The 13,377-nt window shown below is 38.2% G+C and overlaps 1 protein-coding gene across 1 annotated transcript; it reads right to left on the bottom strand.

The window, feature by feature from the left end:
- Nucleotides 1-7,461: 7,461 nt before the first annotated feature.
- Nucleotides 7,462-10,010, bottom strand: LOC100369160 (menorin-like). The gene is made up of 3 exons (XM_002730410.2): nucleotides 9,908-10,010; nucleotides 9,173-9,304; nucleotides 7,462-8,867 (listed from the first exon to the last, which is right to left on the bottom strand). The coding sequence occupies exons 1-3, from the start codon at nucleotides 10,008-10,010 to the stop codon at nucleotides 7,483-7,485; spliced, it is 1,620 nt and encodes a 539-aa protein (XP_002730456.1). The 3' UTR covers nucleotides 7,462-7,482.
- Nucleotides 10,011-13,377: the final 3,367 nt, after the last annotated feature.

Genomic DNA, 13,377 nt, shown 5'->3' with positions numbered 1-13,377 from the left:
GGGGTTTGTCTGGCGTACGCTTATCCCATATTACGATCCATTTCCGGTGTAGTATCGTGGGCGTGGGAGGCTAAACTAGTTCAGTACAATCCATAATTAAGTAGATGTAGTAGTCGATCATATTTCGCAACTAAATCAATATTCGTCACTCTATACGAAGGATAGACATATCGTCATTGTGGCGCGCAGGTAGTTTAACTTTCCCGGCATGCACCTCTACGATACGACTATAGTAGTCGGAAATTCATACACCGTAGACCCCTCAGACATATCATGTTACTTATTAAAATGATTTATAAAATTGAATAGTGAGTATTTCTGGGAATAAGGTGAAAACGTATGAAGTAGCTGATGATATTACATGGCTTTCCCGCCCACTTTGTCTGTACATTGAAATCGGTTTAACTGTCTCTGTTATGACCTATTTCTGTCTTTTCCAGCTTAGAATAATTCTCCGTTTTACAAGATAGCTGATTAGCATAAAATGTTCCATAAAAATACTTCATAAAAAATATTTTGAATGGCCCTGTTATTGTTATTTACAACGGCTGCCATTTCAATGATATTTTCATGGGGATGAATATTAAATAGATTGATTGAATGAATGAAAACGAGTTCTGTTTCGTATACATTTTGTTATATTATGTGTGTTTATTTGGTGCGGCAGAGGCATTTTGTGTCAGTAAATACACGGATTAATAATTATGAAAAACTTATCCCGTGCTACTTTCAGTTATTGTCAGAAAATCTTTTCTATAATTATCGGCGGATAGCGCTATTTAAGTTTGAACGGAATAGAAGACAAGCACAGGCCACAGCCCGCCGAGGTTTCCACTTTGGTTTTCGTTGTTGTTTTAGTCATTGTACACCGTCTACAGGAATATACCTTTCAAATGATTGATAGTCATGTTTCAAATTCGTCTTTTTATCGTTGCTCTTTTGACGATAGTTGTTTTGATAAGTGTAGGTCCCTCTGAATCAGGTGTGCAATTACTCGGCCCCTTCAAATGTTTTCCGGGTGTGACACCGTGTTTGTTTCATGGGGGCGTAGTATGTCTGCTTTGTCTTTTGTTTAACTAATTTTAAGGTATATATATTTGTTATTGTTATTATATTTTCGACTTCTATCTTATACACCCGTGATTTATAGTTAGATGGGCCTTACGCCAATGCCAGCATAAACAAATATCTACCGGGCTTCTTGATCAATCACAGAGCATGCGCGTAGACAAGAAAAAAATCGTCTAAGAGTGTGCACACGCCCGTATGAGCCAATAAAACCTGAAACCCCCGCCTTTATCTGAGAAGTTTATGTGTAAAAGAAAGCCTCCATGAATAGTCCGCCGGGCCACTAGGTTTCGGTATATCACAGTCAACGTGCCAGATGACTGTTTTTGTTCTTTATATAATATAATTCTTTGTAATTCTGTTAGTATTATATATTTTAAACATACACCTTGATGTATTTCTCGACATATTGGTGAATTAGATTTGTGATATAATCATGCATTAACTTGTCATTTACATTTATTAATATGAAACAAATGCCAGGTACACGTTTACAATGATTGTATGTGAATTTATGTTACTAGTAACTCTGGGGTTTCAGATAGTGCAGCAAGTTGGAGGCCGCCGACCGAACCTTAGTGTTTTTGAACTACAACAGTAAAGTCTGGCGCCATTTTGGAGTAATTTTTATACTACCAGGAAATCATGCATCAAACCAAACGACCAGGAAACTTTAAAAAACAGATGTCAGTCATTATATCGATAAACACCGGAGTAAAAAAATCAAGTAATTTAAATCTGCTGTTATTATTTCATTTTCCCTGTTTGGGAGTTTACTTACTTTCCGTCCTCGGACGACCGGGCCAATATGCCTGGATACAACTCTGTTGGCGAGAAATGATACATGATAAAATATGCTGCAAATAAGTTACGTGATGATTTTGCTGTAATTGTGTGATGGGGTAACTTTGCCTTCAACCTTTGGGAAAAAGGATATTTTTGGCGTGGATTAATTTGTCATAAGAGTCATAAGTTGAACGTGTATATATAAATATATAAATATTTGTTTTTCTAGTTTAGTATATATAAATTTTGGGGATGTTGTTGGTCAAAATACGAGCCTTCATTAATTCGATATAGTTCACATTTAGCAGTAACTTAGTATTTTTTTTTTGTATTTACCTTGATATGTATCAATCAATTATATTGTTTTCAATTTTGTGGCGAAGATATATGAGGTCATGAGTTTATATATTGTTTGGAATTTACTTAAGGTCTCTATCCTCTTTCAATGTTATTTTTTACTTATATCATTTGTACACATTAAAGTTGTTGAGTGTTAAAATAAGTTGTCCTTTGTTAGTCAAATGACAATTTAAAAAAAAATATCTGGTGGTCTCTATGTTTATTTTTTGTTGTGTTGCATCGGCTCCTATACAAATCTCAAAAAAATGGCTCACCGCATCCTTTCTTGTTTAAGCTTGTACCACATCTACATGTAAAATTTGCAGGGAGCGTTCAAAATAGGTCGAGAAACGGATCTACATATCCCTGGCGACAGGATGACCAAAACAATTATGGGTGGATTTTCATGAAATTTTAAGGCAAGATAGTAGTTGCGTTCACGCACAGCTCCTTAGCACGGGCTAAGAGGTCAAATTCCTTAGCCCGTGCTAAGAAAACGTGCGTGAACGCTTAGCACGGGCTAAGAAATGCTAAGTACGGCTTAAATCTGATCCGAATTTAAGACGCGGTCTAGACCCTTAGCACCGTATTTCTCTTGACACAAGTACTGGATCTCCGCTGCTTTGGAAACAACAATTGTCGAAATGATTCTTCAATTTATATAAATAAATAATCAAATAAACAAATTGTCACAACATTTTCAGAGGCGTAGAAAACAAGTACAAATCGGGGTTGGTTGAGATCTCGTTGCCATAAAACTACAGAGTTTTCATTGATTATTCATTACCAGGTAGCTAAATTTTTAGAGGGGATGACCTTAAGACATGACCTAAGAGATTATACTTTTTTAAGAAATAGAAGCCGATGTCAATATGATAAATGTGTCTTGTCATCAGAAGACACACATTATGAGATATTATTGAAGGGTTTGCGCCCTCAGAGTGCCTTCCAGTTTGTGTGTTTGTTTGTTTGTTTCACATCGCGAAATATTCGAGACAGGGAGGATAACTTTTAATATAATACACGTAATCTGAGCTGTCACGGTGTTGCTGATGTTGCATTTTTGACACAGTGCCCAACCTGTTAACACTATTAAAGAAAAGTAAGATTATTGTGCACATTCAGATGAAGTTCAGATATAATGATATCAACCTCGTCGAATTTACTGCAGGAGTCTTGATGAAACCAGAAAGTGAATAATTAGACGAACTGGATCCGAGGCGGCGTCGATGTTTGTGTGGGGATTAATGACGCCACGTTCATAGAAGGAAGAGGACCCATTTTCCGAAATCGCCTTCTCATTCGTCGACGTTTTGACGTATAATACCCCCCAAGAAAACGTTTAAAAATATGGAAATTGACAGTTGCTAATACTATAAACTAGTCCAATCAGTTACGAAAATGTACGGAAAAGTGCCACAAATTATTGCGTTATATTGTTGAGAAAAAAAAAGTGCGTGGAGTAACAAAATGCAGACAAAAACTAAGATATGAAATATGTATTTAAAAAGACAGCCCTTTGTTATACGTTTGTTACCGCATTCCATAGTTGAACTTCAAGGTTGGATTATTCTCATAAACTTTAACAATATGTTTCTTGATGGTAATTTGTCGAACTTTTTTAATAGAGCCAGGATTTCCTATATTTGTTATAGGTTAAATGCAATCTACTAATTATTTATTTGAGTTATGCCGCAATGCCGTCAATGGCGTGTGAGAAGCCCGAGGGGATATTTCGTTATATTCCGAATTCACACAGCCTAAAAGTGATAACAGACATAATAATAGGGTTCCCGCAGACCTTTAAACTTTTTAAAATGTCTTATTTTTATTTATACGTTTTAAAGCCGCAATATCTGTAACTTTTTTCTCCTATTTGTATTTTAATAACACATTTCGTGTGTCATCGGGCTTACCGTGTGCGCTGGGCGAAATGTCAAATACGTTGCTATCTTGAGAGGCTAAGCTTCCTTTTGGCGGCCTTTCACTGCGGTCCACTACGCCACATGACCCATTTCTGAATCAACAAAATGACTACTCAGCCATTAGTTTTCACATCACATGTTATGTGACTTTAGCATTGTGTAGAGTCACTTTGTCCATGCAATTGTTTCTGAATCAATATTTCGGTAAGATTTGGTTGCCTTTATGTGGTTATATTTAAACAAACAAACATTTTAAAATCGCAGCTATTGCCGATTTAAATGTCCTGTGCTGAAACCTCTGACGCAAAAGTGCAAAGAAGCACTAGCATGGCACAATGTTTGGTTCGTCATTTTTGTTTGTACCATTAGTGGCAAAAGATGTGAATTGGTGCAAACGCCGAGTTAAATATACAAATCTGTGACGTACTGTAGAGTACTTTATTTTAGCTAGAATTATTTTTGTGTTTCGTGTGAAATTTGTTTTCACTGATTTTTGACAAGTTGAATGTAAAATATACGAAAAAATGTATACTAGTATTCGCTGGATTTTATTTTTTGCTGAATCATTTCTTCAGTGAAAATAGCGAAAATTAATTCCAAGCGAAAATTAAGAATTTTACAGTATCCGTTTAGCCTCGAACTAGTACATGTATTTGTATTACTACTAGTCTGAGGTTTAGCCATAGACAGTATCCTGTGTATCGCTTAGTCATGGAGCTGAACAAAATTAGTTCCATGGTTTAGCCCATTGATAACAAATATTCACATAGCACTCGATTTCCCTATTTCTCTCCACGTTTGAACAAGGATGTAACTGAATGTGCAACTTCTATCGGACACATTGAATTTGTTTGAATACAACAAAAATGATTCTCGATTTTCTATGGTTGATATTGAATTCTCCAAGATTTGCCCCATTTGATCACTAAGAACAACCCTCTGTTTTTAACCATGTAAGACTGAGCCGAGCTAAGACCCCAGTCCTGCTAGTGGAGAGAACGTGCCGGGCCGAATGTTGTCATGCAAACTATAACATAGCGTCAACAGAAATACTGTCTTCCTGGTACCCAGCTAAAATGTCCAAAATTGATATAGGACTCGGACATTTTTATCAATGGTCATAGATTTGCTATCAAAATATCAAAATGAGCCCCCACTGAGTGAAAATTGACATGCCCAAAGTGACAAATTTTTGATATATCTCTTGGGTAAATGCCAACACTACGGTGAGTTTATTCTGCACTGGTTATAACAACAAATCGGTCAACATGTGAACATAAACCCTTTAACATAAACTTCTACAATTTGTAACACACATATTGCAAAGATATTACCTTTATTAGGTTACTTGGGGTGTAGCATGGAGCTATATATTCGTAGCTAGCAGACTTTGCAGTGAATAACTTGTATGTTTGTTCGTGGTATTATGATGCTGGACATTTTTGCAAGTTTAAAAACAGTCTGTTTTCTGGTCACGTGATTATCGACAACTTCCCTGCTTCTTTGTACGGGGAGGAAAGACACAGTCCCTAACAGCCTCAAACAAACTTGACCAATCAAAACCAGCTAGAAACTATGTTGTATGTCTATAATTTTACATGACGGTAGATCGCCTTATAAATTACACTAAAAGCGCAATTCAAATTTAAAGCGGGGAGTCGTCACCTGCGCATGCGTCAGATGGCCATAGCGTGTCACTGTTTACAAACAAGCGTCTACCCGTTAGTGTGATGTATTGAAGATAATATTAGTGTTATCGTCGCTTGGGACTCAATTCCCGCGCGTGCGCAGGTGACGACCCTCCCGCTTTAAATACAGGTGTGACATTTGACAATTTTAAAGCGGAAATAAACATACCTTCCTGCGGTGCGAGCGATATATTACATATAAAGCAAAGAGGAATACTGAAGTTCTTTTGCACGATGTAGTAGCAGTGGCAAGTAACTTTTTGTTTATCGACTGGTTTCTGAATTTTTAGAAATCCGTCAGTTTATGTTTGAAGTCAGCTGCACCTCGGATGATGGCGCTTCTGATCATTGCTGTAGAGCGAATAAACGTTATTCAAATTTGGAATGTTTGTTGCATTAGTGTTCAGTATTACCATAATACACTGAAGACGGAAAGGTTGTAGATAAATGATTGTTGTTTACTATGTGAGTATTTCCAAAGACGTATTTGTAGACTGCCGTATATCAGCCGTTAATTCAAGTTATCTACAGAGGGCCCCTTATCAATCGCGTCTGTCAAGCGTGTCGTATGCGCCCAATCTCCCAGGCAGAGTTCTATTTCTACGAATATATTCGGTGTTCTGGCCGCAAGGATCTCTGGGAAGGAGAATGGTATGCGCCTTCAGGCTGGTTAGTATACAGACAAGACCACGAATTAACTTGCGGGTTTTTTCGTTATGAAACTAGATTCAGTAAATTGGACAACCTTTTCTGAAAGTCTTCTTTTTTCTTGCGATGAGAATAACCACTGTGCAATTATTTTCATTTTTAGAGATGTGTTTAGAGTAATACAATGTCGAACGATTAGGAAATCGACGGTCGGTCTTATCTGACACGTAAATGAAACCAGGCTGTGCCAAATTTTGGTGATAGAGGGACTGTGGATGATCATATGTACGACGAAATGTTCACTTCTGTTGACGTCCCTTAAATATAATGAATTCATGGCAAATAAGACCAGACTTTTATTATCCATTGTTTCGCGAACCCGCCGAATGAACAGGAGCCGAAAATGAAATAAAAATATAATCTTATTTCAGCGTAATTTCTCGCGCCCGCCGACTTGTAAGCGCAAAAAAAATGCTTAAAAAATATTATTTTTATCTTCATTGTTTTACCGAAGTCTCGCGCAGATGAGAAACAAGGTTATACATAGAATAAAATTTTATTTCATTTCTTCTCTCCGATCAATGATCTCACTTACAATTCTTTGAGAATCACACAAATCTAATGGAAAAAAAAGAATAAATTTTATTTTTTTCCGCCCTCCTCAAAAAAATTGCCTTATAAAAACCTGCGAAACAAGGAATAAAAAAGTCTTCCCTAACTGGGTATACGGAACTGACAGCCAATGTTTGGACTGAAGATATTTGAAGCCAAGCATTGCCATTTGTCACACTGAATTGGGCAAATAAAATATGTTGATATCGTCTTATCATGTTCCAAATGTTGGAACTGTTGAGAATATACAATTGTGAGTGCAGGCACAAATGGAAAGGGTGCTTTTAACTATGCCATGTTTACGTTTCATCGCTTTATCACCAGGAGTGCTACTTATTGGAAATGTGCATCGCGAGGCGGTATCAACAAAATATGGGCATAACCCTGTGGTAGACTTCAGTGTCGTACGTAAATATTTAATAGAAATAAATTGAAACCAAACAAATCAAATAACATAAACCAGATATGTTACTGGTTATCGCTGACGACACATCTAGAATTTCCTCCAACACGTGCACATCTTCCAAGACGACGTCCATTTCTTTGCCAGTTTTCGTAAACACAACGTAGTACTTCTCTTCTTCGGTCAATGACCCTAAACTGAGAGTAAGTGAATCATGGTCGTCTTGTTCGCCTCCGAAACCGTCGCTGCATGTAACTGGTGTAATTGTTGCTTTTACACCGTACGAAGGACCACTGTCTATAATATTGAAGTTGTAACAATCAACGCTCGAAACAGTACCGGATTGTCTCGTCTGACTGACGTCATCGTTTCCAGTGTTCGGTTCCAGGTACACCGAGCCGTCTCGATCAATATACAACTTCACGCCTCCAACCACGGTATTCTTGTTGCTTACGCCTCTACTTCGAATGTACACTTCCAGTCCAGACCCTTGTCCCGCGGTGATCTGAACATCTTTAGGGGCAAATTGGACTCGGCCTTTAATTTCAATCGACGCCTGGTCCGGTATATACTCTCGCCTACTCTCGATAAAACCACAGTGATGCGAGCCTGATAGTCCGGCTCCTTCCGTGCTTATGTAAACGTGGTCGCTCCTAATTCCGGTTGTTACACCCCTCCACAAATGATACTCCCATAGTTTTTCAGTTTCTACTGTAACGTTCTCATATTTTTCCAAGGCATCCAAAAACTCATTTCTGATTCGGTCAGGTAGGTCGTAATAAATTCGCTTCACATCGCCGTGTTTACGCAGCGCCACCAACCCGTTCACGTCCACGGGGTCTAGAGTGCCGTGCCAAACAGTGATCGAAAACCTTTCCCGTAACCCTAACAACCAGATAAACTTTGGCCATGACGTTATCACCCACAATGCTCGGACTGGGAAGGTAACCGGGTTTTTCAGCGGATAACTATAGCGTAAATTGTCGTAGATCATCGTCCAAGTGTACATGTCATCATCCAAAAACGGCAGAAAGAACGTGGTCCACCCGAGCGACATCACAGTGAACGGAAACCCCAGGTTACAAGACGTGATGAATTCGACCGGTGGAATCGGTTCTTTGTTGGAATTAGGCCCCTCTACGATATCCGCATTGACCCACAGTGGTTGGTGGATTCTCGCTTCCATGTCTCTTACCATCTGCATGGAGATATCTACAGCATTTATATCTTTAAAGTCTAACTTCATACCCTTGTCTGTCTCGGTAATTCCATACAACCACTCCGCCAAAGTGATGTCGCTGTATACCAGGGGTGGGTGCGCCATTACGGGCGTGTCTGTTTCGTTCTCCGTGCCCATCCCTTCTAATACAATATCTCCCTCTAACATCATCGTGTCATCTGTTTGAAGAAAACAAACACGAGATATAAAACTAGGATTATGGTAAACACATACTAGTAGGCAATGTGGCGAACTGAAAATTATAATAATATCGTAGTGTAGACTACTTTATTTTCAGTTGGAATTTATTTTTAGATGAATCCCTAAAAATAAAATACCATTTTTTTATATTTCACATTCAACTCATCAACAATCAGTGCAAATAAACTTCACACAAAACAACCAAATGAAAATTAATTCCAGCTAAAATAAAGTATTTCACAGTATAAAATATATGAGAAAAACAAAATCCACCTATAATTACCGTTGAGGGCGTCATATAGTTCTTCCTTACTGTTGACGCCATGGGCCCATATAATGTTCAGACCATCTCCCTCAGCTTCTTCAAAATAATCTACAATATTGACCATTGTATTGGTACTTAATTTTTCCCCTCCTGTAAAATCAAAATGCGTGTTACTTCATACAATTAACAAAGATCCGCCTTGAAATCAGTTGTAAAAAACTGAGGTTTCCGTTGATATGAACATCTCGTTCGAGTTTGATGCAACAATACATCGTAAGATGTCTGTCATACTCAATATATGCAAGTCTGCTGTCCAAAAATAGTCAATAAATCACCACAATGTCATTTCTGAGCCAAATTGTACAACCATCTTAGGATATACAATGTGTTGCTACCGGTCGAAATGAGCTAGCAAGGTTTATTTAAAGCGAGATGGTCATCACCTGCGCATGCGCGGGAATTGAGTCCCAAGCGACGATAACAACACACGCTAAAAACGCAAAGGCTCATGGGTAGACGCTTGTTTGTAAACATTGACACGCTATGGCCATCTGACGCATGCGCAGGTGACGACTCCCCGCTTTAATGGTTGTTAGTAAAAAAGTGACCTAACCCAACCCGACCTTGTAAGTTAAATAGGACAGGTTATGAAAAAAATACTTAGATTTTGACCTTTGATTTGTAGAATAACGGTTAATAGATAAGAATGACGACAGTTGTGTCGCTATTACATTGGCATTGAAAACCGATTACCAGGTTTTCCATTGGTGCTTGGCTTTCCTAGTGATATTTTATCGAGATTAATAAACACAAGGACTCCTACACCAAATGGCACAGTCCAATTCATGACTGTCATCTCGGATTTTTTCATCAAGACTTCGTACGCGGGTATGTTTTTTTTTTTTTTTTTTTTTTGGCGGGATGACAGACGTAGGGAGGGTGATGTGAACTCCGTTTTTTAGGATTTGGAGTATTGTTTATGGCAGACTGGAGGTAACGAGGGTGGAACTGGCAATCTACTCTGTCCCTGTCACCTCATAAAAATACCATGTACCTGCTGAATAAATAAATAAATAAATAAATACACGGACGCAAACACGCTGCAAAATAAGTTGAAACAAATGATTTTTTTTAGGAAACATGGGAAATAGTTCATTATTCACCAATCTTGTGTGATCGCATCATTTACCAAACTCGTTCATTACCTATTAAGCTGTCTATACATATTGGACAGATTTCAAGTTTGTTAGGGGAAGCTAGGGCTATGTGTTTATGAGTAACAACGGTTGTTGTGGGAACACACTTCCGAAACCCGACGATAATATATAATAATGGTCTGTTTCATTTTTATATCAACGGTAACGCGAAACATGAATGTTCACCCGCTTGGTGGCGTACTAGGTCATGCTCGTCAAAACTTAGTAACACCATCCATAGTTCAACGCAAAACTAAGACGCTAAGTAACACAGAAATCCAATGTTGTGCACTTTCAGAACCTACCTGTCACCGATAACGTAATTACGACCAAAGTGAGATACAACTTGTTGAAAGACATGTCGGTTGTTCATATATGTGTGTCCGAATACATCCAGCTCACCGATTCGACAACAAAGTGCGATGGTCCAATTAACCAAGAGAGATAGAGAAGACCAATATGTATTGATGTTGTCCCGGTACGGAATGGTTGCTATGACGCGCATCAAGTGTCGCTATATTTACGGGTAGTAACTGATAAGCAATGTTTTCAACTAGAATTACAATTATTTGTTCAAAGTCGACTTCGGATGTTTTTTGTTTTTGTTTTTTCAATGAGAACTTGAATAATTCTAAGTTGAATGCAAATGGAGAGCAGCCTAAGACTGACTACTAACTACGTACGTATACTTGTAGCCAATCGGATTGCTTGACTCCTCGCACTGCATGCCGGAAAGGGTCACGTATAGTACACCGTTCATAAGTTTACCGTGTACCGGTGTTGTGGACTGTATGCAACAACTTTAACTCACAATATGTTGTTGTTCTCATGTAAACGATATATGACAAAATGAAGCGAATCCTGGAATAGTATAAGCAAAGATTAAAATACATATGTAGAGGCTGAACGTATGAATAAAGTACATTTTGTCTCGAACCGACAAATTCTGTGACACTAAAGACAAATCTGAGCTAAATTTCTGAGAATTTTGATAAGAGCAGGATTGATAAAGGTCATGGTTTTAATGTTGCATTCCCGATGTGTATGATCCTTCTCAATGTACCCCTGTAAAGCATTATAAGAAATTTGGATTTTGTACAGCTAATGATAAATCATATCAGAAATCAGAATTTCAACTGGCCATGTAAGAATAAAGCAAGTCATGCAAGCATTACATTATACACATGTAAATGTCCCCGTCGAGTGATTATGACAATAACACCACCATGACTTTGTTTCTTTCGAGTGCAAGCTAACTTCAATAAGTTGATTCCTTGAATTTGTAGCTAAATCAACTGATTTTATAATTTTTCACGGTGATTCCAATAATGTGTTCTGCATATTTTGCCGGAAGTGTAGCTTTAATCTAGTCAACGGTTTGTGGCCTATGGCATACAAGCCTCAAACTAGCCGTGTCACGTGACAAGGCTAGCCATCATAAACCGACGACCAAAGCCTAGACCAACAATAAATACATAGATAGATAGATAGATAGATAGATAGATAGATAGATAGATAGTTGCGGATAGAACTACAGTGCATTTTTTTTCTTTACCAAGTTTCGAGCTACATTTGTTTTTACGGTCTTGTTGTTGTGAATTTGTTGGGCCTTTCGTTTTCAGGTATGTGTGGGATTTATATATATATATATATGTATATATATTTCTTACAAATGTACGGATTTGTTTTCCTTCAAAATACACCATCTCCCCGATTTTTCTATGGCCCTCAAGCCCACAGTTTTATTCTGTTACAATCAAGAATTACTCAAATTTGGGATGATGTTATTTTTTGCCGGTGTTTGAAGCAATGTGATACTCTGACATGTTTATGAAACTCAGTCTAAATTATTTGTGTTTTAACCTATGTAAACGATTTATGCATTGATGTACAAGCGAATGAAGTAATCCTCAATGTTTACATTTGAAATAGGATCCATGGTTTTGTGAACACTCCGTGACACTTCTCCACGAGGATGGCCGAATAAACTGATCTGTTTGGCCTGGTGAAGATGCATCGGCTCCTTCCAATCAGAGTTCAGGCATTATTGTTTGGGAATGTAGATTTTAATTTTGTGTTGCTAAGCGCCCTCTACCGACGGACAGAATATGATCTAGCATCGCTAGAGGGCGCATGTTCTATGCTTTCCAAGACGTACCAGCCCGGCGTACCAGGTATTTCACGATTTAGTCGTGTTTTGGGGGTGAGATTATAATCCCCGTATTGAAATTGTCTATACTAAGTTATTTTCCAGGAAAATATCACCACATTATGGGTAATTAAACTTGATCTTCATCGTCGCAATCTGACATTTCATATCCTCGGGGGGCGGAGCTACGTCACAAGACGTTCCACGTTGCTAAGACGCGCACCACTGTACATGTATTTCTATGGGCTTTGTGCGCGCTGCTGTGGAACGCCGGTCGAGCCGGTGAAAATTCGAGAAAACAACACAAACTCAACTTTGAAGTAATCCTGAACAACCAAATTTATATATCTTACACACGTAGGGCTAATCTTGTTACACTGTTCAGGGGACTCTCAACAACCATTCCCAAGTACCGTTTGTTGCGAGTTTTTGGCCTTTGTTTTCACCTTGAGGGTTGCCAGGCGGTGAAAATGCCCGGATGTCCGCCCCCCCGAGGATACATGTATATTTTAGCCGAAATGGGTCTGTATTGAACGCGTCGCGTCTCGTATTGAATTCATACATGAACATAATTTGGCAGACAAAGCCACAAGAGCTTTATATGCAATGATGACTTCTGTGCCAAAAGAAACTGACTGCAAAACAATGTTACACCTATTCAAAACATGTATAAGACCAATACTATTATATGGATCAGATGTATGGGGCTTCGAAATTCAAGAAAATAATAAATGGGACATTACACCAATCGAGAAAACCCATCTGAAATTTAGTAAAAGAATGCTTGGATTGAATAAATTTTCATCAAATCTAGCTTGTAGAGCAGAAATAGGTGAACTACCATTACTAGTAGACATCAAAATAAATCTTATAAAGTA

Source organism: Saccoglossus kowalevskii, chromosome 13 (genome assembly GCF_978046115.1).
Source record: "Saccoglossus kowalevskii chromosome 13, keSacKowa6.1, whole genome shotgun sequence".
NCBI classification, from domain to species: domain Eukaryota; kingdom Metazoa; phylum Hemichordata; class Enteropneusta; family Harrimaniidae; genus Saccoglossus; species Saccoglossus kowalevskii.
This window is presented reverse-complemented; position numbering and strand designations above follow the sequence as displayed.

Bases quoted from the DNA above. Each gene is read 5' to 3' on its own strand.
- LOC100369160 (XM_002730410.2), bottom strand. From the start codon at position 10,010: ATGACAGTCATGAATTGGACTGTGCCATTTGGTGTAGGAGTCCTTGTG. The intron at 9,305-9,907 runs GTAATCGGTTTT...TTGATTTTACAG, and splicing joins AAGCACCAATGGAAAACCTG to GAGGGGAAAAATTAAGTACC. The intron at 8,868-9,172 runs GTAATTATAGGT...TTCTTCAAACAG, and splicing joins ACTATATGACGCCCTCAACG to ATGACACGATGATGTTAGAG.